Source organism: Tursiops truncatus, chromosome 21, assembly GCF_011762595.2.
Source record: "Tursiops truncatus isolate mTurTru1 chromosome 21, mTurTru1.mat.Y, whole genome shotgun sequence".
Lineage (NCBI taxonomy): Eukaryota > Metazoa > Chordata > Mammalia > Artiodactyla > Delphinidae > Tursiops > Tursiops truncatus.
Genome location: NC_047054.1, coordinates 10,718,345 through 10,746,009, shown reverse-complemented (window position 1 = coordinate 10,746,009; position 27,665 = coordinate 10,718,345). Strand labels below are relative to the sequence as shown.

At 48.4% G+C, this 27,665-nt stretch overlaps 1 protein-coding gene across 1 annotated transcript in view; it reads left to right on the top strand.

The window, feature by feature from the left end:
* Positions 1-27,665, top strand: part of DLGAP2 (DLG associated protein 2) — a 111,845-nt gene that overhangs the window by 42,555 nt on the left and 41,625 nt on the right. The window contains exons 4-5 of the mRNA XM_019921235.3: positions 15,262-15,409; positions 20,249-20,468. Coding sequence (XP_019776794.1) covers positions 15,262-15,409; positions 20,249-20,468 — 368 coding nt within the window. The remainder of the gene's footprint in view (positions 1-15,261; positions 15,410-20,248; positions 20,469-27,665) is intronic.

Below are 27,665 nucleotides of genomic sequence, written 5' to 3'. Positions count from 1 at the left end.
CCTGCCTGCCGAGTGCCCGCTCTCTCTGCCTTCTGGGCCTGGTGGAGGGGTGGGCACGGTGGGGACATGTCAGAAAGACACAGACTGAACTGAAGGAGCCCCAGTGGCCAAAACTGGACAGTTTGAGCCACAGAAGAAATAATAATAAAGGTATTGGATTGTCATCCACAAAAGAAGCGCCCGTGAGTCCATACTAATATTTGCAAAGCACTGAATACATAAATGATGGGGAAGCAGGATAGTGCTTTCTTGCAGTAGAATTTTTAACATAGGAGGATTAGGGGAAAGAAAAGCACGCCTGGGCCGGCACCACCACGTTAACTGACGCAGCAAGAGCGACCGATGGGCGAGCGAAGGCTCATGTCTGCTTGGCCTCAAGATATCTGCCTACGAGACGTGTATTAGTTATCAAGGGAACAGTAGAAATGTCACAGTGGAGAACCAGAAGGACCCTCCCCCACTTAACCAGGTAATTAGGGTTGCAATCAACCCTCTGAGATGCAAAGACATCATACGCCCTGGATACGATGCACAGAGCAAGCTTCTGAGGGGTTCTCACCAGAAATGCATCACCTCCGCCTGATGATGGAAAAAGTCCACACCCCAGGTGAGGGGATAGTTACATAATAAGTGATGAACACTCTTCCAGAGCGTCCGTCATGACAGACAAGGGCGGACAGGCGAGTCGTCACAGGTTGGAGGAGATTCAGGAGCCGGGACAACCAAATGCAGCCTGGGATGGATCCTGGACCATGAACAGATCACTCGTGGGAAAGCTGGTCAAATTCTAATAAGTTCCAATTTCCTGGTGTTTCTGACTATACTACAATTATGTAAGATGTGAACATTAAGGAGAGGTGGGGGAAGGGTGTATGGAAACATTCTGCAAAATTATTGCAAAACGTTGTTTGTAGTTAATGATATGCTGTGGCTGGTAAATGTCACTGAAATCGGGTCTTTCTTCAGCAATTCCGCCATCCGTTTACACATCACTGCTTGGAGGTCATGGCTGATCCAGGATCTTTAGCTCTGAAGGGGAAAGGCTCAAGCAAAGTGGGGAATGTGCTGACTGATAAAACGAAAGTGTCCAGGGCTGGAGACACCCTGAGGCCTGCATCCGCAGAGGTCCAGGCAGCAACCCTGCAGACTCACTCCTGCTTTGCTGTGTGTTTGCTGCACCCAGACCCTCCCAAGCCAGGGAGGGATGGCCACGGCCCATGCAGGCTGGCACTGCCCAGTCCAGTTCAGGGCATCTGTTCATTTGCCGTCAAGCAGATACTGACCGAGCTCCTGTGAGGTGTCAGGCGCCGCTTAGGTGCTTTAGAAACATAATGAACAAAACAGACAGAAATCCCAGGCCTCGTGGTTCTTAGTGTGCGACAGAGGAAGACACGCCATTCACGTGATAACTAATCAGTAATAAAGGAGCGAAGGGCCTCGCGTATTAGAGGCGGGGAGTGCCTCAGGGAACAATGATCCGAGTCTGGGGCTCTGGTAGGCCTGCGAGTGTGGGTATGTGGGTGGCTTGGGGAGGGGGTTGCAGTTGAAGTGGCCTGGTCAGGGTGGGCTTCCGGGAAGGTGACAGCCAGGCGCAGGTGTTGGCATGAGGACCTCTGAGGGGATGTCTGAGTTCCTGGTGGGGAGTGGGGCGTGCTGCAGAGTCACGGGAGAAGCAGGGTCCGGTGAGGCTGGAATAAGTCGCCAGGAGGGGAAACGTCGTCAGAGAGGCGAGAGGCGATGGGTTGGGTGGGAGGGCAGGTTAGCGGGGCCCCACCATCCACACGATCATAAATCCATTGCCGCGTTACTTTGGGGGACAGAGGGAGCCAGTGGTTTGAGCAGACAGGTGAAGTCATCTAATTCATGTCTTAACAGCCTTAAGGAGAAAAGTCACCCATGACCCTGATTAGAAGGGTGAGGCCAACTTTGTCCAGAGCCATCACGGTGGGTGTGGCCACCACTGCGATGGGTGTTACAGGGGTAGAGGGACCAGGCTCAACTGTGAACACACAAGGACAAGCAGGGGTTCCAGCCCGGGAGCAGGGTGGGGTCACGGACGGAAAGTCTCCAAGAGGAAGCATCAGGGCTCAGGGATTCTGGCCAAACCCACCTTACAGGATTCTTGCTGCAGGCGGGCAGGTGATCAGACCTCATCTGGAGGAGAGTGGGGCACAGGGAGCCCCATCGGAACCGGGAGTGAGCAGATATCGGGTGAGGGATTCTGGCTACGCCGACTTGGCAGGGTTCTCCCTAAAATTGGGCTCTTTGGGGGCAGAGTCAGGAGGCCGGGGCTCGGAGGGGCCCAGCTGAAGCCTGTCAAGGAGAAGTTCTTTGTCAGCAGGAACGTGGCTCCAGGGTGGAAGTTGGCCTGGAGAAGCTGCAAGGACAGAGGCAGGGAGACCAGTCATGCTGCAGTAACCAGCCTTCCTGATTCAAGTGATGGAGGCCACAGCAGGGCAGAAAAAGCCACAGCAAGAAACAGTCAGATTCTGGGTGTGACACAGCAGAATTTCTGAGAAAGTCACCGTCCTCGCAGTAACTGTGCTGGGTAATCCAGAAACGATTACGATCCGGGTGCTGGACCCGTAGCAGTGCTTCCCGGGGCGGCCAGCTGTTTCCACGGCTGGCTGATTTCACCCATCACTCTCAAATTCTCTGGGTTTTCCATTTTCTTCCACACTGCCATTATCTTGCTTCCTTTTGCCAACTGTACGTTGGAGTCATTGAATGTGGACTCTAACTTTTCTTTGATCACCACGATCCAAAGGTATTCAGTTAGCGTCGATTATCATCGTCTGTGTGCAGTCTCTTCCCCCTGAGAGCGTGAGCTCCGTGCACATGCAGGCGAGTTCTGTGTTTCGCGTCTGTGCCCAGCGCGGTGGCACCCAAGAGGTATAGTGGTTAAATACATAGGTAACAAGTTAATCAATGGTCAGGTATTCATCCAGTGTACCAGTTAGCCTGTTAATGGAATTAACTCCCTACGGGACCGCCATTACCTATAAGCCATACAGGTTGGTTAGCCCGACCAGCAGTGCTCGTTTTGTCCCATTTGGTCGGCTTCTTCTGATTGTTTACGTAGCAGGGACTCGGAAAGCTGGTCACTGGACCGCACGCCACCTCGGACGGGCCCCGAGAGTGCCTTTCCTGAAGGCGCAGGTCTGTCTGACCCCCACCCCTAATATCCTGGCCGTTGGTAAAACCGTTGGGCCGGGCGATGACATCAGTATGAGCGTCACGTCACGGATCGGGTGTCCTGTTTCCCCGCCCTCGGATGAGGCACCGAGCCCAGCTCGGGGCTGAACAGTCAATACGTCCTGTCTTGGTGATTATCTGTCTAAGGGACCAGGCCTGGGAAAGGGTTAGGATGCTTCTAAGCCAGGCTGCACGTTCCCTCGTTGTTCTCCGGGCAGGATACACCAGTCAATACGTGACCGTTTAATGTTTGATGAGCTCCAGGGCAATGATTACACTCGAGTCTCCTCCGAGAGAAGAGTTCCCGACCCTGCCTCCCCGCCCTACAAGGACCTCAGGGCCCCATTTCTGCATCCCCACCTGCCCTGTGTCAGGGATTCCACAGTCACACGTCACCACTCTCAGCGCTCAGAGCAAAGTTGGCACAGGGGTGCCCGAGATGTTTAAACAACCACCACACCGGTGACCAGACGCTCTGGACTCTGACCGGAGGTGGTCAGCATCTGTGTGGATTCAGGCTTTCTCTCCAGGAAGCAGGGCTGAGTGAACTGTGCCCTGGGGGCCCAGCTCTAAGTGCTCGGTGGTTGCCCGTCTCACAGATACAAACCTTGTCTCCCAGCACCAGCGGAAAGACTTTTCAAGAGTGTGTTTATTATTGTTTGTGGATGAAATAAACATCTAGATTCTCCAAAAGGTCCCTCAGTGGGGTCCCCTCTTCTTCTATCCAAGTAGACCTGCGTTTCTCAAAGTGTGGGCTTGTCCGTAGACCACCTGACATAGAATCACCTAGAATGTTCATTAAAATTTGGATTTGGGGCTGACCCCACCCTTAAATCCATCTTGGGAACGTGGCCTAGGAATCTGCATTATTGGCAAGCCCCCAGGGGATTGTGATACAGGTTAGCACTTCTGAGACCATTAAATGAATGTTTTCCTGCTGCCCCGACACTAGCCTTTAATATAAACCGGCAACTGTCAGAGATTTTAATAAAGAAAAAAGCTCTGTACTTGCTTAAAAAACCATCTCAAACATAGAAGAAGGTGTGGATGTAATTAGCAATGAAAGGATCTCAGACCAGAGGAAGATTCCCCTGCGATGGTCTCGAGAATAGTCGCTGAGCGGAGCCCTTGCCCAGCACTGCCGGATGGAAGTCTGACGCTCTGTACGGGGCTCGTGGTGTGACGAGGTACATACTGCGGTCGCCTCTGTCTCTGAAGCCCTGGTAAGAGAAGTGGGATTGAGGTCATGACTCGGCAGCGAGCTTCTCTGAACCTTTGCCGCGGCCTGAGTCACTGAACCGCGTACACGACCCTGAAGTGCGTGGGGCTGGGCTGGTCGTTGTCACAGGGAGAAAGTCTGGGTCAAGCACGTTAGCGACGCACTCAGCCTCACACTGCGAGGGTGGATAGAGGGAAATTCAGACCCCGGACCCAGGTCCCCTGGCTGCAAACCTCTGCTCTTCTCGGCCCGCAGCCCCTCCCTCTTTGCAGGGGTTGGTTGGGGGGCGCACGTTAAGGTGAAGCTGAAAGCCCTCCTTTTGCGTTTGTCTCCGGTCACGTGGATGGTGACGTGCAGGTCCTTTCAGAGTAGAAGGTTTATCACAGCCCGGAGAAGGAAGCCCATTTCCATATTCTCCTGAGGTCTTTTTGTTCACAGCTCAGAAAGCGGATGGTGGCAAGAATTTCTCCTGATTGCACCAATCGGACCGTCTAGTGAGACCAGCCTGTACTTTTTCCATTAGCTTTACAAACTTTCTGCATCCTTGTTTGCCTAAGATGCCGCTTCAGGGTAGGATTTTTCCACTTAGCAATCTGAGACCTTGCGCTCTGCTCCATTTCAGCGACCACCCCCAGCCCCGTGACTTAAAGTTCTCTCATCTAAGGGAGGAAACAAAGCACGAGGCCCTGTGCTGGCTCTGAGGCCCTGGGTCAGTGACGGCGCCAGAACCAAAGCTGGCAGCTCTCTGCTCTGGAGAGAAACCGTTGCACGGTTTTGTATTCTTCTGAAATATTATTTTATCACACAGTTGTAATAATGCATTGCAAATGTTTTTAAATATATGTATCATACTAAAGTAACACGTGCAGGCTTTGGAGGTAGCGATCTTTGTGCAGAATCTGTAGCGCCTGCTCTGGGACCTTTGGGGCCTGGGTCCCCTCTCAGGAAGGATCCCCTTGCCTTCATGAAGTAAGTGGGTTGTCGTCCCTTCCCCAGAGAATCGTAGACAGCCTCAAAGGCGGTGAGCACAATGAAACCGTTTTGTGGTCACCTGTGCGGCCTTGGGGCCTCCCCTCCCCTCTCGGTGATGCCCAGGGCCCGTGAACACACTGTGAACTGGTGGGTGGGGCCTCAGCTTCCTTTGGAAAATTCCTCCCAAATCATCCACGTGAACATACATTTCACTTCAATTGACAAGTGACAGAAAACGAAATATTGTCCTTTTCTCGTCTGATTCCTAACAGCTTTACTAAGATACAGTTTATAGATCGTGCCATTCACCCATTTGGCGTATACAGTTCAGTGGCGTGTAGTGTATTCACAGAGGTCCTTGTGATCAACGTCAGGACATGTCTTCACACGGAAGGAGCCCCGCACCCACCGGCAGTCACTCCCCAGATCCCTCCCCAGCCACAGCCACCAATGTGCTTTGTGTCTCCGCGGGTTTGCCAGTTCTGGATGTTTCATGGACGTGGAATCCTACAGTACGTGCCCTGTGTGTCCAGCTTCCTTCCCTCAGCATGTTTCTAAGGTTCCTCACTTTGTGGTGGGTGTCAGTTCTTCCTCTCTTTTTCTGGCTGAATGATATTCCGTCACGTGGCTACGTCACCGTTTATTTATCCATCCGTCCCTTGATGAACATTTAAGTTGTGTCCACTTTGGGGCTCTTATGAATAATTCTGCTGTGAACATTCTTGCACAGGTTTTTATATGGACGCTTATCTTCATTCTCTCGTTCCTGGGGGTGGAGCTGCAGGGTCATTTGGGAACGTCAGATGTATCCTTTTGAGGAGCTTCCGGACTGTTTTTTTTGTTTGTTTGCTTGTTTTCTGTTTTTTAACCTCTTTATTGGAGTATAATTGCTTTACAATGGTGTGTTAGTTCAGCTTTATAACAAAGTGAATCAGCTATACGTATACATATGTCCCCATATCCCCTCCCTCTTGCGTCTCCCTCCCACCCTCCCTATCCCACCCCTCTAGGTGGTCACAGAGCAACGAGCTGATCTCCCTGTGCTATGCGGCTGCTTCCCGCTAGCTATCTGTATTACATTTGGTAGTGTATATATGTCCACGGCACTCTCTCACTTCATCCCAGCTTACCCTTCCCCCTCCCCATGTCCTCAGGTCCATTCTCTACGTCTGCGTCTTTATTCCTGTCCTGCCCCTAGATTCTTCAGAACATTTTTTTTTTTAGATTCCATATATATGTGTTAGCATACGGTATTTGTTTTTCTCTTTCTGACTTACTTCACTCTGTATGACAGACTCTAGGTCCATCCACCTCACTACAAATAACTCAGTTTCATTCCTTTTTATGGCTGCGTAATATTCCATTGTATATGTGTGCCACATCTTCTTTATCCATTCGTCTGTCAATGGACACTTAGGTTGCCTCCATGTCCTGGCTATTGTGCTCCCAGACAGTTTTTAAACTGGCTGAACCTCATCTTCTTAATAATGTAAATTTTCAATGTATTCTATACCATATTGTGCTGTATGTATAAATATAAATATGTTTGTATAAAATGTATCCCTCATTTTACCTTTTTAATTTTCTTATTTATATCCATTTATGCTTTCATCTCTGAAGGCTTACAGGCACATCATTTTGTAACAAGAGCAGATTTTTTCAGGAACCTTGATACATTTACATCCATTGGTGCTGCTAGAGTGTCATAACATGGAAGATAAATAATTGGAACTTTTCCTTAATCCTCGTCGTTCTTCCTGATTTTTTAATCTCTCTGCTTTCCTTACAGTGGAATCTAGTTCATAATCCTTTGAGCAATAGTGCCACCTTTTCCTTAAAATACATTTCATAAGTTGAACTATAAGGCAATTTGAATGGAGAAGAAGAGGATTTTTCGAAAGACATTGGGTCTCTTTAAATATATCCTTTGGAAAATCGAATTTTATTAAAATTTATGTGCCACCCAGCAAGCTCCTTGAGAACAAGGGCGAGTATTCAGTCATCTTGTTTCTGTCCTTGGCGCCCCATAAATGTGTGTTAGATGAATGACTCATTTTGCTGGGTAAACATATTTGGGGAGAGCATTTTGACACCGAAAAACATCTCCTAAGGGAGGTCGTTCTGCTGTGGTCCTTACTGATGATGTTGGTCTGCAGGCCTCTGGGTTCCTCTCTGTTTATACGGACTCTGCGTACACAATTCACTAATATTGACCTCTATTTTGTGTCTCTTTGGAAAAATAAATTGTAGTGAAAGATGCTAGCAAATTGAATTTCAAAGAATAAACCTCAGAAATGCTGAATGTCAAAGGTTTAAGTGGATACCTTCTATTCTGGTTACACTCAGCAATTTCTAATACAAATATGGGTAGTAAGGCCAGTTTTGTGATATGTGCCTTAGAGGGTCTTGGGATCAACAGTGTTTTCAGTAAAATGGACCCGAGGAGCCTTTCAGTGGAGCCAGAGGGACCCTGGGGGACGCTGTTCTCTGTAAAAATCCAGGTGTGGCTTCAGCTGCCACTTGGAATACTTGGCATCCATGAAACACAGTTTCATCATCACACAGAGGGCTTAGAGGGTCATAAACGCAACAGCGGGCTCTTTAAATAAGCAGAAAGGACATGTATGAGAAAATAAGGGAGGATCTCCAGCAGGGAAAGAGCCTCACTGGGAACTGCCATAGTGAAGCCAGTGCCTGCCAGCCCCATTGTGCAGACACCTCTCGGTTTGACACCCCCAGGCTGAACCCCAGCCACATGACCTTGTAAACGAGATACCACCGTTAGCGTGGACTCTGCTTCATGATCCTGGCTTTCACCCAGGTCTGGGGGAATGCATCATCAGAGGAGCGTAGGTCATGTGCCCTTCCCCCGGCTCCAGGGGAGTCTGAGAAAGGAACTAGTTAACGTGTGTAGTCCTGCAAGAGGAGCCCACCTCTGCCTGTCACAGTGGCGAATTCTCTAAACAAACAACAACAAAAGGACTGAGACGTCTGTGAGCCAAACAGATGACAAAGACCACCACCACATAATGTAAAAATAAAACGCCCCAGGTAGGAGCTCCGGAGAACTAACTCTGCTACAGAAAGCAGCCGTACACTCTGGAGTGCGTTATGTATGTGCTAGATATCTGTGCGAGACATTTATCTGTGAATTCACTGTATATGTATGAGATGTGCACGTGTAGCATGTATACATGTAATTAGACCAACACAAATGGAGAGAGAAATTGTGATGGAAACTGCAACGTTGCTAAGATGTTAATTCTCCGCAGATTGAGGTATCATTTCAGTGCAACCTCAGTCAAAGCCGATGCCATTCAAAGCAGCCTCACTTTTTAGAGAAACGGACAGGAAGGTTCTAAAATGTGTGTGAAAATGCAAAGGACCTTGGAAGAGCCAAAACAATCTTGACAAAGAAGAACAAAGTTAGACAACTCGCACTATCTGATTTTTTCCAGCCCGGGAACCAGCTGTCTCTTCAAGGATCCCTGTTGCCTTTCAGGAGAATGGTGTTTAGAAACCAAGATCTGGGCACTGGATGTGCTCTGGTTTCCTTAGCAGGCAGAGCTGGTATACACGCTTATATCTATAATTATTTACTTAGTCTACCCATCTGCGTCTGTATCAAGCCGAACATGAATTCATACCGATGTCTCTGACTGTAATCTGATCCAACATGGTTCATTCTAGCTTTTCTCCCTCCCCTTGCTTATCTGTACAGGACAGGTTTAAATTTCCATTGAGACTTCCTCTTTGAACCAATTCAGAAGACTGATGTTGTTTTGTTTTGTCTTTGTTTTTTCTAGTTGAAACACTCACTTTATGGTTGACTGATTGAAATTTATTGTACTGAGGTGCTATGCTAGTGAGCAACATTGTTAGCATGTGTCAGACCCTACTGACTAATTCACATAAAGGTTTTATTTTATCTTTTGCCACTTTGTCCAAGACAGTAATGATAGCTTTAGTTGATAGATAGCAGGCATGTGAGTATAGCAGGAGATCCAGCTTCTGGGTCTGTTTTATTCATATATTAAAAAAAAGTTTGCAAAGTTGATAAAGGCATTTCATTGATTAATCCTTAAAACAACCGAAACCAAATCCATGCCAAAGTTCCTCAAAAGATATTATCTCTTTCAGACAAATAACCCCATTAAAAATGGGGGTTACTACAAGGAAGTAACTACAAAGAAGGCATAGTTAAGGGGAGGAATATTACCTACATAGTATTATATATCAGCTTTTCAGCATGACGGAGAAAAGGTAGAGTTCCTTCATTTAGAAACTGAGTCTCTGCTTCACATACTCTGCCAAAATACAGAGTCTGACCAAAAGATGTAGGAGTCTTGATAATCTGCTCATCTTTCAATCCTTGCTAATAAAGATGAACAAATACTCATCACATGGACATCAAATAGTCTAATCAGATGGACCAAACAGGTCGCTTTTCAGAACCTGTTTTCATATCAAAATTGAGTCACTGCAGACCTAACTTTCAAATATCTGGGCATTTTCCAGAAATCTTTCTGTTATTGATTTCTAGTTTAATTTATTTTGGTCCAAGAACATACTTTGTATGATTTCTGTTCTTTCAAATTTGTTAAGGTTTGTTTTATAATATAGTCTATTTTCATGAATGCCCGACGTGCACTCACTTGAGAAGAATACGGATGACGCTGTTGTGGGTTGGAGACCATCTGCCCTTAAGACAGAGAGCTGTCGGTGTCAGAATAGACCGGGGTTTCTCAACCTCAGCACTAGTGATATTTGGGGCCAGACGACTCTTTTCAGTTGACGACTATCTGTGCACCATAGAGTTTTGGTAGCATCTCTGCCTCTGCCCAGCACCCTGCCCCCCAAGTTGTGACAGCAGAATATCTCCAGGCATTTCCAGTTGTCCCGCGGGAGGTGAAATCTCTCAGGATAAGGAAAACTCAAAAAGACAGAATATATCAATGTGACAGAAGAGTGAGTCTAACCATCACAATTTAAAACTTCTGCCCACCAAGAGACTCCAATAAGAAGGGGACAAGGCAAGCCACAAAGTGAAGGAAAACGTTTAAAATGCATATCTGACAAAGGATTTGAATACAGAATGCATAAAGAACTCCCACAAAACAAAGCTATAAAGACAAATAACCCCATTAAAAATGGGGGTCAAAAGTTGAAAAGTCACTTCACAAAAGGAGATGTACAAATAACCAACCATCACATCATTAGTCATCCAGGAAATGAGGAGTAAACTTTAACGAGACACCACTTCACTTTCAGTACAATGGTTCAGCTTGAGAACAGTGACAACCCAGAATGCCGATGAGCGTGTGGGTGAGGGTTACAGAAAGGAAACTGTCAGCGTTCCCTGAGTCCTGAATATGAGATCTGCGCATTTCACGTGTATCAATTTGTCTCAGTTTATCACAATGTAGTGGTATTTATTTTTCTATTCCTTGATTTCTATTTTAGAAAAAATGATGTTCTTTTGATGACTTCACCTAGGTTTGTTCTTTTCAAAAAAATCAAACGGTTGAAATGTTTCGTTCGGACAAAATCTGACCCGGAAAAATGAGGGCCCCATCTGAGCAGCCCCCACCCCCCCCGTCAGCTCCCCCAGGTGTGTCCTAAGACGTTTCTACCAAACTCCCAGACATTGTGCATTAGGGACACCTACGCTCCCGTCTGCGTCCCCGACACCACGACCCTGAGCACACCTCCGTTGTAGCACTACCAGATGTAAGAAAGACAAACAGTGAAATTTGAGTTTCAGGTCAACAGTGCATTTTTTTAGTACAGGGATATCCCATTTGAGACACGTTTGGAACATACTGATATTAAGAGGTACTTGCTGTTCCTCTGAACTTCGAACTCAACTGGGTGCCCTGCATTTTTATCCGGCAGTTATTCCTCCATCTTTGCTGTCTTCCGTGCCTGACGCTTTTCCTAGCACCCGCTCGAGGAAATCTGCAGAATTTAGTGGGAAGGTACAAAGGCCTTACCCCGCAGGGGGTGCCGGCCAGTATAATAATACACGTGAGGAACAGAGGAGCAGAATCAGAGCGGCAGGTGCAAATGGTCGAGCGAGGCACGAGGGGAAAGTGCAGGACGCGAGGGCAGCCTCCGCAGAGTATAGGAAGTTCACGGACTCCGGGCTGCAAATGAACCCCGGACGTCAGCCACCTCCTCTCCGGGTGCGTTTCCAGCCACGTGACGTGAGCCATTCCTCCGTGAGCCCCGCCAGCCTTCAAGTCAGGTGAAGGAACCTGATTCTGAGCCTGTTTCCTGACCCGTTTCAGAAGCCTCCATAGAGGTGGGAAGGTCTCAGCTGTCCCCAGGCCCCGCGTGCCAGGTCCTCCAGTGTCACTTTTAGGGTCTGAGCGCTTGCGTTGTCACCAACAGACACCCCGGCCCAGCATGGTGTAATTAGGGCACAAGCACACCTTCATCTCCTGCGACTGCAATTAAAGCTTAAAGGACCCTTTTAGTCTAAATATGGAAATAATCTGGAAAAAAATTTTCTGAAATCACTTAATTGCAAGCTTATGTGACATGTGTGATGAAAGACATTAGAATAATTTCCATTTTGTAGGAGGAGTAGCACACACACATCTATATCACACACACACACACACACACACACACACACACTTTCTCACACCCCTATCTGTAATGATGTTTAGAATGTTCCATTCTCCATGTAATGCAGTGAAGACAGTGGTCATATATGCACGCCATTCCAGTCAGATTCCATTTATAAAGATGTAAAGTTGCCCTCTGTATCTAGAATAAACACATTTAGTTTGAAAAAAATTGTTTTCTTTTATTTCTCCTTCATACAACCTACTTAGAGTCTTTACTGTTTTTCTAAGGTGACAAAAAGAGAATTGTTTATTTTGTCTAAATATTCAAGCATACCCACGTGGATCTGAATAGCTGAATACAGAGGCCTGGCGTGTATTTTGTTACGTGAATTTGTTTTTACAGTGATCCGGAGTCACAGAAGAGGTTTGTGAGCCTGTGATCCAGCAAACCACTCTGACACAGTTTGCAGAGGGAAAAGAAGAAGTAGAAAACTAGGAAACCTCTTTTATACGACTCCTTTTCACCCTTACAGCTTTCCAAAATAGGTTTCCAATCTCATTTACGCACATATGACTGTCTAACGTGGGCATCATTTGAAAGGGAAAAAAACTGGAAAAAAATGTTTCATGTTAGTTTAGAAAACGTTCTATGGTTTCCTCTTAAGAATTTCTGAGCCACCGGAAAGTCTATACATGAAGATGTATTTCCACGCCTGACAACTGGGATGTCGCAGTAGGAGGGAATAACTGAGGGGCTTTAAGGGAGCTTCAAAGTGGTATCAACTCCCGAAGACGGATTTCTGAAGAGCAGAACTCCGTCGTCAGGAATTGAGGGAGAGGGACAGGTCCTGGGGTCCCGGCCCCGGTTCCAGTGGGTCCCGGCAGCCCTGCCCCTCCACCGTCGACTCTCCTCCCCGTCTCAGCTCCTGATCTATCTGGGGTCTGGGATTCCTGAGGCTCGCTGGCCTTCCTGGGCAGTATTAGAAGATGCCAAGCTATTAAAATGTTGAACGTGCTATGAACCCTAATGAGGCACCGTTGGGTTTATTTTTAACGTGTAAAACATTTGGTGATAGAGGACCAGACCTCCTGGGCCGTCTGCTCCTGTGACCCAGCAGCCGCCATCTTGGGGCTAAACGCGTGAGTTTCGGAGCCAGGCTGCCCGGCCCCGGAGTGTAGCTCTGCGTTCGCCCCGGGGGCACCTGGGCAAGGTGCGCCTCGGTCTGCCTGTTTGCACAATGAGGCCCTACTGTGTGGGGTTCCCGCGAGCGCTGAATGGGTTGGTGCCGGGTCAGAAGCTTGCAGGGATCCAGCATAACAGTGTATAGCAAACGTTAACTGTTGTGAGTCTGTAAAAACCACCTGATTAGCTTTCTATAGCGGAAGCTCTTCTTTAAGGGGCTACCCTGTGTTGGAATAAGGAGATGGTTGGGAGGTTTTTAAAATGTATTTGAAACGTAGACTCACAAATACATGGAATCGTGTGTGGGTCCCACCCAGCCACCACCGAAGGGGCATTTGCTGTAGTTCTGAGTCAGCCCCCGGCTCACGGCGCCAGGCTGTGGGCTGGAAATCTGGATACAGAGATCAAGAAGACACAGCCCTTCTCTTAAAGATTCTCAGAACTTCAATTTGAGAATGTTGAAACGGTGAAGAGCGGTGTTAATCAGCAGGGAAAGCTCTTCTATCGGAAGGAAGGAAGCTAAAAGTGCTAACAGGTAGAAATCGTAGCGTGAGGTCAGCGATTCAAGGAAACAGAAGGAGAGGGGAACCCAGAAAGGTTTCATTTTTGCAAACACAAACATGAGGCCGAGAGCCTGAGGGTCCGGGCAGCACACCTCCACACACACCACCGAGGCCGCGATGCTTAGGCCCCTGCAGGTGACCTTGGACTAAACACAGTGCAGGTGAGGCTGACGAGGTCACGTCCAAGCTAGCCTGCGCCCCACGTGGCGGCCGTGGGCGCTGTGGGTGGTCGCACACCCTTCCAGCTGCGGGCCCACGGAGGCGCAAAGGGACCTGCAGCCGTGCTGGTGCAGACCCCGGCCCGGAGCAGCGGGGCTGACGAGGACGTGGGCGGGGCTTGCACCCTTTATGAGCCAAGGTCAGCGCTGGCTCCACACTCACTTCTCTCCCATTCCCTTTCCTTTCTTTTCTTTTTTTTTCCTTTGTTTTTTTGTTTTGAGTAGAGAGAAGGAAGGTAGGAGCTGGAATATGTTATACACCTGGTTTTAAAACAAAAATTATTATTATTATAAGTTATGATATAAATTGTATTCTATTAATATCTAAAAATACATATTATTAATTTTACCCAAAGTAATGACTTTATAAGAAATGGGCTTTGCTTAATCAGAACTTTTCATTGAGCCCATTTTTTTCTCTTCTGCCCCATTTCTAAAGAAGTAAGGCACAGAGAAAACAATTTACATCAAGAATTTACTGTGAAAAACAAGGGAACCTTCTTCAGCCGAATACAGAGTCAGAATTAGCAACCTGACATTTATACACATCTTTATACACAGGCCTGTGCCCTGATCCTATTTCATGTTCCCATTGTGATCTGCAATACGAAGGAAGAATAAACTCATTATCTGTGTCCACATTATTCCAGGTTGGGGTCAAATAAGAGGAATTCCTACTATATTGTGGAAAGTCTGTCACCAAAACCTGAAAGGAGTTCGGTTAGTCAGAAACGTAAGCTAAGCCGCACCTTCTACATACCAGACACCCTCAAGGTTTTCCCGTACGTCTGACATTTTGCAAAATAACGAGAAGGGATCCCAGAGGAAATAGATTTTTAAAGCTGTTTGGGAGAAAATGATCATTATGATAACAAAATACGGATGTGATTTCTCAGTCTGCTCTCTGCCTGTATTGCGTGATCTGCACAACTTCTCATACGTTAAAACTGAAGGCAAGCCTTCGATTTTTTTTTCTTTTATTTTTCTGAGTGTGTACCATGATTTTTATGAGACTCTCGTGGTTTTTTGGCCCCAGTTCGCTCTTGTGGTGTGTGAGTTACCTGTGCTTTCAGCCCTTTTTTATTCTATGTGGAGCGATCCTAACGTCACTACCTGATCATGAAAAGTCAGGCTTCAAAGCAACTTTGCACATAGGCTCCCCTATTGCTTTGGAGGAAATCGCGTCTGTGCGAGTGTCTGTCGGGCATGTTTACGTGCGGCAAAGGTGTGTCCACCGCAGGACGAAGTTTGGTAACAGCCTCCGGGCGATGCTCGCACAGGCCCTGCGGCGATGCTCACGGAAGCCTCTTCTCTTCTCTCCGTGTCTTTCCTGTAGCCAGAGCTACCTGCAAGCTGCCAGTGACGGGCCTGCCGGCCACAGCCTGGACCCCTCTGCCAACTACAGCTCCCCGAAATTCCGCTCCCGGAACCAGAGCTACATGCGGGCCGTCAGCACCCTCAGCCAGGCCAGCTGCGTCAGCCAGGTGGGGTCCCTCCGCCCTCCCACCCCGCCCTGAGTCGGCCCCTGCCAGGGTCTCGGGCCGCGAGCAGACGCACATTCCAGCCTGGAGTCATCCTGGCCTGGTTGCACCCCCGGGAACATTATAAGGTTAATTGCGGGGGGCAGGGGCTGCATTTATGGCTCTGTCATTCTTTCTCCCACCTGCTCTGAGCCGGGGTGGCTGACTAGCTGGCCGTCTTGGCCTCCGTCCCCTCCGTCCCCTCTGTGCTGAGCAGCCTCCTTCCCTGCGTCACGCCCCCCATGTGGAGGGTCTGGGTCCCACCCCGAGGGGACACGCAGGGTCTCCCAGCGCCAGCTGCCCAAGTTTGCTGGTGTTTCTGGGGACAGACACCCTCTCAGCTCCAGGAAAGCCGGCAAGGTCACACCCTCCCTTATGCTTTGAAGATGCCAGGTGGCAGGTGTGTCCAAACCTTCCCCTTGGCTCTTACTGCTTGAGTGAGACGGAGGCCCCAGATAGAAGAGGAGGACCTCCCGGGGGGCCTCGCCGCGTCCCTACAGATCTTCTCCCTCTTCCCCACTGGACTCGGCCCTCCTCACCCCTCACATCCTAGTCGCCGCTTCATACACGCCGCTGCCTGCTTCTCAGTGTGCCTATGACCCAACGTATGGCTAGTGCGATGGAATATTTTCAGTCTCGCCCTGGGATTCACAATGTGGCCATTGTCATGGGAGCGGGCAAGCTCTGGGGACGGGACAGCTACGCCCACTCCCTGGGCGGGAAGACAAAACGGTCCCGAGGGGCTTCCCTGGTGGCGCAGTGGTTGGGAGTCCGCCTGCCGGTGCAGGAGACACGGGTTCGTGCCCCGGTCCGGGAGGATCCCACATGCCGCGGAGCAGCTGGGCCCGTGAGCCATGGCCGCTGAGCCTGCGCGTCCGGAGCCTGTGCTCCGCAACGGGAGAGGCCACAGCAGTGAGAGGCCCGTGTACCGCCAAAAAAAAAAAAAAAAGGTCCCGAGGCCGAGGGCGTGAGGGAGGCTCTGAGCTGCTCCTGTTGCCCCTGGGGCGGCATCTGTGCTGAGGCTCCGCCTGACCGAATCTCCTGAGGTCACGGTCCCTAGACAGTCTGCGTTTACTTTGTTTCTGCTCGTCCACCATTCGGATAATTCTGCCGATGCTCCCTTTTCCCAGGAACCCGGGAGGCTCAGGGCTGCGGCGGATGCTTTGTTGCACATCAGCACGGGTGCCGGGGTAGGGGGATGTCACGAGACCCGCACGGGGGCAGGGGGGCCCCCTGCATCCTCACTCACTGAAGGAAGGACGTTTGTCTTCCTCCGTGTCAGGTCCTGCCGTCGTCTCTTATCTTTTTCTCATCTTTGAAAAGCTGTTTCCGTGTGATCGTAGCTCCTCTCTGTCATGCATCCTTTTTTAAAAAAAATTATGGTAAAATACACATAACATGAAATTTACCATCTTAACCGCCCTTCAGTGTCCAGTTCAGTGGCATCAAGTACATTCACATTGTTGGGCAAACACCACCATCATCTGCAGAACTTTCTCATCTTCCCAAACTGACACTGTCCCCACTGAACACTGACTCCCCTTTCCCCTCCCCCAGCCCCTGCCCCACCGTCTACTTTCTGTCTCTGTGGATCTGAGTCCTCCAGGGACCCATGAGTGACTCATACAGTATGTGTCCTTCTGTGTCTAGTTTATTTCACTTTCCCCCAGGTCCATCCATGCGGTAGCCTGTTTCAGAATTTGCTTCCTTTTTAAGGTTGAATTATGTTCCATTGTGTGAATGGACCACATTGTGTTTTGTCCATCAACAGACACTTGGGTTGCTTCCCCCTCTTGGCTACTGTGAGTAACACGGCTGTGAACACGGGTGTACAAGTGTCTGTTCACGTCCCTGCTTTCAGTTCTCGTGCACGTATACCCTAAAGTGGCATTGCTGCATCAGACAGGAGTTCTAGTTTCAACCTTCTGAGGAAACTCTATATGGTTTGTCACAGCGGCTGCCCCATTTTTCACCCCTAGCAGCTGTGCGCACGGTCCCAGGGCCCCCATACCCTCACCATCATGCTTGCTCTGGAATTGTCATCCATCCTGACGCCCGAGGAGCCCGCCCCCAGCTGTGTGTCGACCTCTCTGCTACCAACGGGACAGTCACCTTTCTCACCATCTTCCCAATTTTCTCTTCTTTGGTTTCTCGGTGCCCACATTCTCCAGAAGCACTTTAAGTGCTTTTCTGCGTTTATAGTTCACAAAAGAAATTGGTTGCTTCAGCCCACACTGGTTATTTACCACACTGGCTTAACGTCCTCCTGGGACATTTCCAGCGGGCCCGAGCTGTGGTTTGAGTTGCCAAGCAAAACACCCACTTTTCCAAATCTCCCTCAAGCTAGTGAACGAATCAGCTCTCAGAGAACAGGTCATTTCAATTCCTGTCTAGACCAGTTTGAGATCCTTCTCAACTACTTGTTTGGGTGAAAAAAAAGTCCCCTTCATTTCTAGAACCTCATTGATCAGTTTTATAGCTGGAAGCAGTGGCCGAACGGTCCTCACGGAAATGTCCATCACTCGTTTGTGGAATGCACGTGCAAGGTTGATAGTGTCTCTTCCCGATGGAGAAGCTCCTGGGCGCAGGCGGGTTTGCAGAAAGGGAGGGATCCACCGAAATCCTGCGTCCTGGAGCTGATGGACGCTGGCAGCATGACTGTTTCTGGCTTTTTCAGGTTGTCTAATGTGGATCTTTGACGTAAATGACATAACACAATCTGAGCCTTTTTGATATAATTCCACATAAGGGAAAACTTAGATTGAAAGGAAGTTGTACTCCAGAAAATGTCATATTTCAGACCAGTGCGAGTGTTTCAGATGCATTTCCCTCACTAGGCACCCAAGGCGATCGTGGTGGGGTGTCGTCATTTGTCTTTGCCCTGAATTTGTGTGTCTCTTTCCGACGTCAGACACCCTCAGACCATTCGGGTGATGCAGTCGCCCATTAATTTTTCTCTGGTCTTTTCTGACTGAACAACCTGAAGATGCTCTTTCTTACCCTGGGCTTCGGGCCAGCAGTCCCACCTTTAAATCCCCCTCAGCGCCTTCCTCCATGGGCTGTTCTCATTGGGATTTGTCCAGTGAAAGGAAAGGAGCCATTATTCTAGCTCCTGAATAGAGCATCTCAGGTAGAAGCCAGGACACATACCCAAGTCTGCAGTTAGAGGTGGGCAGAAGGTGTCTTCCCTATTGAAGGGGAAATCTGATGCTTTTACCTGCTTTTACTCTGTGAACAATTAGAGGAAAAGGATTAATTTGGTGTTTAAAACAATACTTTTTTATTTACCTGTCAACATAACCGGGGGTGTTCAGGAAGTTGTGGGTGACATTTCAAGCAGTGGAATGAATGACTAATGGACGTGCTGGGCTGAGACGGTGACCAGGTCGTGGCAGCTGTAAGGACAAGGCTGGGAGGAGTGACTGGGTGCTGGGGAGCAGAGGGGGTCGGAGGGCAGAGTCTGCCTGCGCAGGGAGACCAGCCCAGGTTTCCAGGCCCCTCCACGAGCCCCGTCTGTGGCCTCTGCCTGAGCCCTGATTCCACTCACACCTTCCCACGCCCCCCAGAGCCTCAGCCCTCCCGTGTCAGGGTCACCGCAAGCATCCCCACACACACTTCCGTGTTAACATGTACGTGCCCCCCGGGGGGTGGGCCCTAAATACAGGAGCAGTGAGGGCGGGGCCGTCCATCCAAGTCCCCTCCAACCACGGGGCGAACACCAGCCACCCAGGCCCACCCCCGCCTCTGCCCACGAACCCTGGACCTGGGAGCAGCTGCACGTCACCTGCCCAACTGGGGCTTTTCGTTCTTAAAATTCCCATCTCTCCCCCACCCCGTGCTCTTTAACCTTTCCTTAGTGTTCTATGTCACTTTGTTGGGTTTCCATTTAAAACCTCTAGACTTGGCTCCTGGGAAACACACAAAGTGTTACCACCTAGAAACCTCAGAAGGCGTGTCCCGCCATCAGCTGCACACACACAGGCCCTCAGCTCACCCGACGGTCGGGCCCCCGCATGCACACCTCCTATGACCCCTCCATTAGCCAAAGCCTGATCATTTCTTTTTGAAATACAGTTGGAACGTTTAGGTTCCCAGGGTGACTCTCTACCTGGAAATTAAATCTCAGGCTTGAAAATAATGACTTTACCTGCGGAACCATCAAACAAAGCACAGGCACTACCATCCCAGACTGAAGGAAGGAAACGGCATCGCCGGAGTTTAGGTGATACCCGTGCTGTGTGTACCCAGCGGCACCGTCCCGGACACGGGCCTGTGCTGCTCTCCTGGGACAAGGATGTGAGCACATTGCCGAGCTGGGCGCTAGTTTCCAGGACGCTGAGAGGAAGCAGCTGAGATAGCTTGAGCCGTTTCCATGAGTGTCGCGGGTACGGCCTCCACGCCTGGGGTTGTCTGAGCTGTAAACAGTCCAGGATGCGAAGGCATCACCTGGAAACGGAGAAAGAGGGAAGACTAACGTTGTGAACAGCGTGCGAAACTCTTAAGCTCCCCGTCTCTCTTGCGCTGGTAGTAACTACCAGCCATGCTTTAAAGTTCTGCCTCGGGGTCCACAGGCTTTCAAGGACATCTTGGGAGTTGGCGGTTTTCCTTAGTGTTTTGTAAGAAATAACACAGTAAGCTGTTTCCCAAGCGTAACGATTCCCAGTGCTGATTTCACATTAATTATGCTGAAAATGGAAGATGGTAAGTGAAGGTGGGGGTGACCTGTGCTCTCTTTTCTTCTGCGACGTGGCCGTGATGACCTTGGCTGGGTCTCGCCGTCACCCGGGCTGTCGGTCGTTGCAGATGAGCGAGGCGGACGTCAATGGGCAGCTCGAGTCGGTGTGTGAATCCGTCTTCAGTGAAGTGGAGTCTCAGGCCATGGACGCCCTGGACCTCCCGGGAGGCTTCCGCACACGGAGTCACAGTTACCTCCGAGCCATTCAAGCTGGTTACTCCCAAGACGATGAACGTATCCCCATGGTGATTCCCTCTGACGTCAGCTCAACTGCTAGACCCTCGGCAGGTAAGGCACACCCTCTGACCTTCCGGGAACACGTACAGGCATGTGCTACCTCTGTCCTGCGAGGAGTGGGTGTAAGTCACCCTGCAAATATTTGGACACTTCCCAGTTACGCTTGTGACATGGTCCTGTTTGCAATGGTGTGTCGAAACATTTCTTTCATAGATAACCTTTCTTCTTCTTAGGATGAAATCTGTTGCTTGTCAGGGCACTTTACAATCCTCAAGGAGAGTCTTCATAAAGTTTTATATAGGAAAATTTGGATGGTGATTGTGTTTCAAATACCAAAGATTAACAGATCGCAGGAAAGCCTCAGCTGACGTGTGATGACTCTTAGGGTCCTTCGGCGCGGGTACAGCCTGAGTCTCTGTGGCCTGGTGAGGAAATCCATAACCACGATTCAGTGCCGCAGAGCAAATCGATTGTTAATGTAAATTCACTCTTCTCGGGGCTGTGCAGGTTCAAGGTCACAGTTTCCTTCAGTTCTTAGGGAAAACCACGTCCACCCCTTTGAAAATTTACCACCTAAACTAAATATCACTGCACTATGGTTATTTATACAACACAGTGAATAAGCATGGCCTGGGACACCCCTAAAACAGTCAGCATCAGAGTTGTCGAGCCGTGTAGAAAGGCCGAGCCGAGCAGCCCAGGCACAAGCAGTGATGCGAAGAGCGTGAGATCTGGACCTGCAGTCGTGTGGGGTAGGGGGAACAGGGGCAGTTCTGGGAAGGACTGGAGAGAAGCCGGCTCAGGTGACAGCACTGGGGACCAGAGCGGGGGAGGGCCCGTGTCACCACGCCACGGACGGAGCTGGGTGTGTCTGAAGCCAAGACAGTGAGCGCGACTTTGGGGCGACTGCGGGTAATGACAAGTGCAGGCCTCAGGCCGCTGCCGTAAACCTCTGCTGCCCCACGCAGCACCTGTAGGTGGGACGCACGGCGAACCAGATTCAAACCCGCTCCATCATCCCTCTAAGACCTTGGGCAGGTTAGCTTGTCAGATTCTCGGCTGTCCGTGGTGTCCAAGAGAAGTGGTAGCTCTGAGTAACTGATTAGTCAGCCCGAGGATTAGTGAGCAGAGTGCTGTGGGCCTCGGTGACCGTTTTATGTTGTCCTGTGGCCCGGGGTGGAGGTGGTGATGCCCTCCGACGGCTGAGCCCCGGGCCTTCCTTCCGAAGAAACGCCGGGAGTCACCGCGGGTGCTGTTCAGGAAGCCCGGCCCTGCGGGAGCCACGCGGGGCTGTCAGGGGCTTGCGGGTGGCAGGACTGCACCCCTTGGGGACCCTGTTGTCCATGAAGTCGGGGACCGCCCCTCGTAGGGGTGGAAAAAAATGTGGAAAATGAGCAAACTTAGGGAAGCAACGAGCCTTACCGTCCTTGCAGTTTATAAAAACACACTTAAGGGGTAATTACTGATATAGTCACCCGTATTCGCTGAGTGTCTCCTGTGAGCAAGTGACAATTAAGCTCTCCTGGCCTTCAGAAATGCTTTGAAACAATAATTACCTAGTGGGAAATGACTTTATTGTTTATAGAGCTGTCATTCCAGGGAGAATAAAAATAAAACAGGTTTCATAGAGGTAATACAAGAACCAGTGCAGAGCTCAGACTACAATTCTGATTTATGTACATATCATTTTACCAAGTACATTTTTGTATTCCCAACATGTATGCACCAAAAAAAAAACCCATAATGCTTCTCTTCAAAGTTTCTCCTGGATCTTGGCCTAGTAATGGAGTCACAGTTTCCTCAAGACTGTGGTAGAGCCAGAGAGCAGGCGTGCCTTCCAGAGTTAGGGAATGGTCTGGGAAGTAAGAGAAGAGATGGAAAACCTTAGGAGAAATATCGAGTTGCCTTGAAATAATTGAGATATCGAATTACAAGTTGCCTTTTTGAAGAAATGTAGGTGCAGATGAATCCTTAATTCCTCCCTTCCCTGTTTTACTCTAAGCATTGTAAACTGAATATTTATATTTCTTTCCTAAATAGAATTGAGATGGCATGCAACAGTAGCCTACTTAATAAGACTGTGAAAAATACCAAAGAAATGAGAAACCTCTGTCTGGAAAAACGTAGAAAAACAAAAGCATGCAAGTGAGCAGAATGTAAATGCCCACTTTCTATTAAAGCTGAACTTCCAGTTAGATTCAGAGTCTCCTGTCAGAGAGGCAAAAACAGGGTTTCAATGGTTTTGTGTTAAAATACTGCTTGGAAGATCGTATAACATTTAATAGCTATCCTTGGTTGACGTGTGCGTATGTGTGGAGAGAGAGAGAGATTATTCTGACACATTGATTTTCTTTTATACTTCTAAAATTAGCTTTTGAAAATAATTCCCAAAAAACATTATTTGCAAAGACATTCCCGGTGATTATTTTGAAGAATAAGATTTATTTAAATGTTTCTTTTTGAGCTTGAAACATGAAAATTGGTGTTCTTTTGTTGTCTCACCTATATGAATGCAAACATGTAGTATTAATATTCTTCTAATAATAATTGAATACCAACCATATGCATGAAAGCCTCATTAAGAGCTTTAGGATATGTACTAGGCGTTCTATTTTCTTTATTTTTTAAATTTTTTTATACAGCAGGTTCTTATTAGTTATCTATTTTATACATATTAGTGTATACATGTCAATCCCAATCTCCCAATTCATCCCACCACCACTATACCCCTGCCACTTTCCCCCCTTGGTGTCCATACATTTTTTCTCTACATCTGTGTCTCTATTTCTGCCTTGCAAACTGGTTCATCTGTACCATTTTTCTAGTTTCCACATATATGCGTTAATATATGGTATTTATTTTTCTCTTTCTGACTTACTTCACTCTGTATGACAGACTCTAGGTCCATCCACGTCTCTACAAATGACCCAATTTCGTTCCTTTTTATGGCTGAGTAATATTCCATTGTATATATGTACCACATCTTCTTTATCCATTCGTCTGTCAATGGGCATTTAGGTTGCTTCCATGACCTGGCTATTGCAAATCATGCTGCAATGAACATTGGGGGGGCGCATGTGTCTTTTTGAATTATGGTTTTCTCAGGGTATATACCCCGTAGTGGGATTGCTGGGTCATGTGGTTGCTCTATTTTTAGTTCTTTAAGGAACCTCCATACTGTTCTCCATAGTGGCTGTGTCAATCTACACTCCCACCAACAGTGCAAGAGGGTTCCCTTTCCTCCACACCCTCTCCAGCGTTTGTTGTTTGTAGATCTTCTGATGCTAGGCATTCTATTTTCAGCCCTGCCAGGTTCATGCTGCTAGTAAATGTTTTGCTTGTTTGGGGGGGCTTGAGTTCACCGGTTTTTCCCTCAACTCTTCAAGGCGGTGGTGATTCAGCTGAAACGGACGCTTGCGATCTAATCTCCAGGGAGCTGAAATAGGACCAGAATCCACTGCTCAGCCCTGGGACCTGCAACCGTGGGCGTATCTCCATCCCACTATTTCTCTTGTTACGAAAAAACCCACTTACTGATTAGGGTCCTCTCGCTAAATGAAGTGGCTTTGAAAACATCTACTTTCATTTCACACATGGTTTCTTTCTCATCTGTGAAATGATTTATCAGATAGATTTACTTGTCTCAATATGCATTTCATCCGATTTTCCTAGGGAGAGAAGGTTATTGATATCATGGAGGAAAATTCTATAAAATTAGATTATACTGATTTTCCTCTGGGTCAAAAATTGTCTCAACATATGTCAGAACTGATTCCAGAAGTCGTTACAAGGAAGGGAAAATCCATTCAAAGCATGACAGAGGAAACAGCCATAAACCTTGTTTTATTTGGTTGTTTGTTTCTATGGTACCTTGTCCCTGAAGCACACATCATGATTTCCAGTTCCCAAGACAGTCTCCATCGTGTGCAGTCAGGCACCTTCCTAAGCTCTGGCCACGTGACTCCAGCCTGTTCCCCCGTGATGTCCCCTCCAACTCCCACCCTCCTTCCTTCCTCGAGCCAGGACCCTTGGGGATTCCATGGGGCCATCACGACAGCAGGAGTGATCAGTCACTATAAGAAATAACTGTTTAACTTGTGGAGAAGTGAACTAGTCAGATTTAACATTTAACATCCTACGCCCTGAATAATCAGTGATTCAATAAATGAATTCATGCTTGCATAAAGAAACGGATGGATGAATGAATCATTCAGCTAGATTTTAGGATCCTGCAGAGATCCAAGCGCTGTGGGGCCGACCCCTCAGGCCTCCCAGGCAGCCCGCCCCCTGCACCTGCGTCCCCCTCTTTGCTGCGCACCTGGCCGTGCTTACCTGGAGCTCTGCTTAGCCCTCCAGCTGGTCCCCTAAGTGCCTTCTCACCCACCCTCCACCCAACTTTCTGAAAATTCATCCTGGTCCAGCACTGCCCACCTGGTACCCCCATGGTTTCGTGGTTTCCATGAGCCGAGGCGACAGTGTCTGCACTCAGTGTGTGACCTGGATGACCCGGCCCGGCCCCCAGCTGCCCTCTCACCCCCTCGCCTGGCACTCACCCCTCCTCACAGTCTCTCACTTCTGGGCTTTGGCATATCCTATTTGCTGAGACCAGAATTTGCTTTTTCGGATTTTTTTTTTTTTTTTTTGCCTAATTCTTAGCTATACTTTCAGAGTCAACCCAGGAATCATTTCCTCCAGGAAGCCTTCGCTGATTTGCTCTTCATCTAATTCCTTCCCTCCTATCCCCCTATCAGATGCATTCCAACAAAAGTACATATTTACTAAAACAAAAAAATCCTAACTTTCATTTATGTTTAAAATGTACTGGGAATTCCCTGGCAGTCCAGTGGTTAGGACTCCACACTTTCACTGCCGAGGGCCCGGGTTCAATGCCTGGTCGGGGAACTAAGATCCCACAAGCCGTGAGCTTGGCCACAAAAAAATTAAAAATTAAAAAAATGTACTTCCCTTTTAAAGATATAGAGATATGAGATGGCAAGACATTTAGGCTACGGTAGCAAATTATATTCACTATTTGCGTATACTTACATCCTCTCATAAATATGTTTAGAAAGCATCGATACTATGGCTTTTATTTCTTACAATATGTTAGTTAAAAAAGCGTTAAATTAAAGCAAGTTATTTAAATTCACAAAATTATAAAATATTCTAAGAACTTCGAAAAGAAAATAATTTTGCTCTCAGGAAGAAAGAGTGTAGCAATGCTTTTCAATCAAATCACTCACCGTCAGGATCTAGTTTTCTTTCCTTGCGATGAGGTAGAAAAGAATTAACATTGGAAATCAGAGAAATGTGTCCATGAAGTCCCGTATGTACACAGAGTTTATTGATTATCTGGACTTAATAATTTTCCATACATTATCTTTAAAATGCACTAAAAAATATAAGGCACTTGTTACTTTTGCAACTTCAGATTTTTCTTCTTTGCTTATGGTTTCCAAGAAACACTTTGACAATGTAATGTGGTGTATTTGGACTTACACAGAATGGTTTCCTGTTAGGTATTTCTATTTTCTGGAGAATTCGCCTTTAAGAAAAATTATCCTTTGAAGCATCGCTCAGAAAGGGAAGAGGAGACTGCCTGAAGCCTGTTTGTCTTATGCCATCACTGTCTTTCCCATTCTGTTTGCTAGTGGTTGGTTGATGTTTGCTTTGGACTAGTGGTCGAGGACTAAGGCGTTTCCAACTGAGGAACGTTGGAAAATTCTATGTGTGATACCGGTGATGGTTAAGCTTATGTGTCAACTTGCCAGGCTTGCATGTTTAGTCAAACGTTATTCCGGGTGTTTCCGTGAGGGTGTTTCTTTGACAAGTTAACTTTTGAGTGAATAGACTGAGTGAAGCAGATTGCCCTCCCTAATGTGGGTGGGCCGTGCCCAATCAGTTGAAGGCCCGAACAGAACAAAAAGCTGACCTTCCCCGGAGTAGGAGAGGATTCCCCCTGCCCGACTGTAGGAAATCTGCTTTTTCCTACCTTAGAACTTGAACTGAAACATCAGCTTTTCCTGGGTCTTGGGCCTGCCGGCCTTCGGACTTTAACTTACCCATCAGCTGTCTCTCCCAGCTGGCTGACAGGCCCCCCAGACCTCCGGTCCTGACAGCCCCCATAGTCACATGAGCCGATTCCTCACAATAAACCTCTTTCTCTATGTATGGATACATTCTCTTGGTCCGTTTCTCTGGACAGACGTGACTAATACGGTATCTCCAAAGAATATTTCTTCAGGTTCTGTATTTTAAACGGTCAGAGTATTTACACAGAGAATTTTCACCGGCAGGCCTTCTCTCTCTCTGGCAAAAACCTGGACTTTAACGAGATGGATCAGAATCTTCTGTCCTTGTGGCTGGGGGGACGGGGCAGGGGGAGGGTTCATTAAGATGAAAGGTGTTTTCACAGATGTCGATAAGCTACGTTTGAAAATGATCAATCAGGTAGATCTAAAAGTATGAAAACACTATTCGTTTCAGAAAGCCGGCGGTTACCAACAATCACGTGACAGGTTTTAGGCACGTCCAGGGAGCTGGCCTACAGGACAGTGTGCTCCCTGTGGACATGCGTGGCCCAGGCTCACACCCAAGGCAGCAAATGCTACCTTCTGGGGGCCACACCCTCCCCTGGGGCCCGGGGACATCAGAGAAAAGAAGTCCCATTCGGCGGTTCAGGTGAGTCCCTGAGAGTGTCCCCGCTGCCGGGACTGGGTTGGCACTGGATGGGTGACTCGTGAACCAGGGCCGTCAGCGTGCCTGAGCCGGAGGGCAAGTGAAATTCTGGTCCAGGAAGAGAACCGAGGGTGGCAGCCAGGGAAGCCAGTGTCCATCACCATAAAGGAGGGAGTGAGAGGCCCAGCATCAGAAGCAACCAAGAGACAGTCAACTGGCTGAGGGAGGGCCCAGGACTCAGCAGAAACAGAGCTGCAGGGCCCGGAGCTCATCCTGACTGCTGGGTTAAGGGCATGTAGTTCCAGGGAGAAGGTTCCCATCCTCACCTGGCGGGTCTGCAGCTGACGCCCTGCAGGAAACTGTAACAAGGAAGCTGGCAACAGTCTCCCCACAGAGGCCACGGGCTCCAGAATTGAGGTCCCCAACCTGGAATCCATGGGCCCCTGGGGTCCCTAATATATCCAGGAATTCGGGGCCACATGAACTGAGCTGGGATAAAAAGCGGATCTCTATTTTTTCTGACGTCTAACTGTAACTCACAACGCCCTGGGTGAGGAATGCTACGGAACA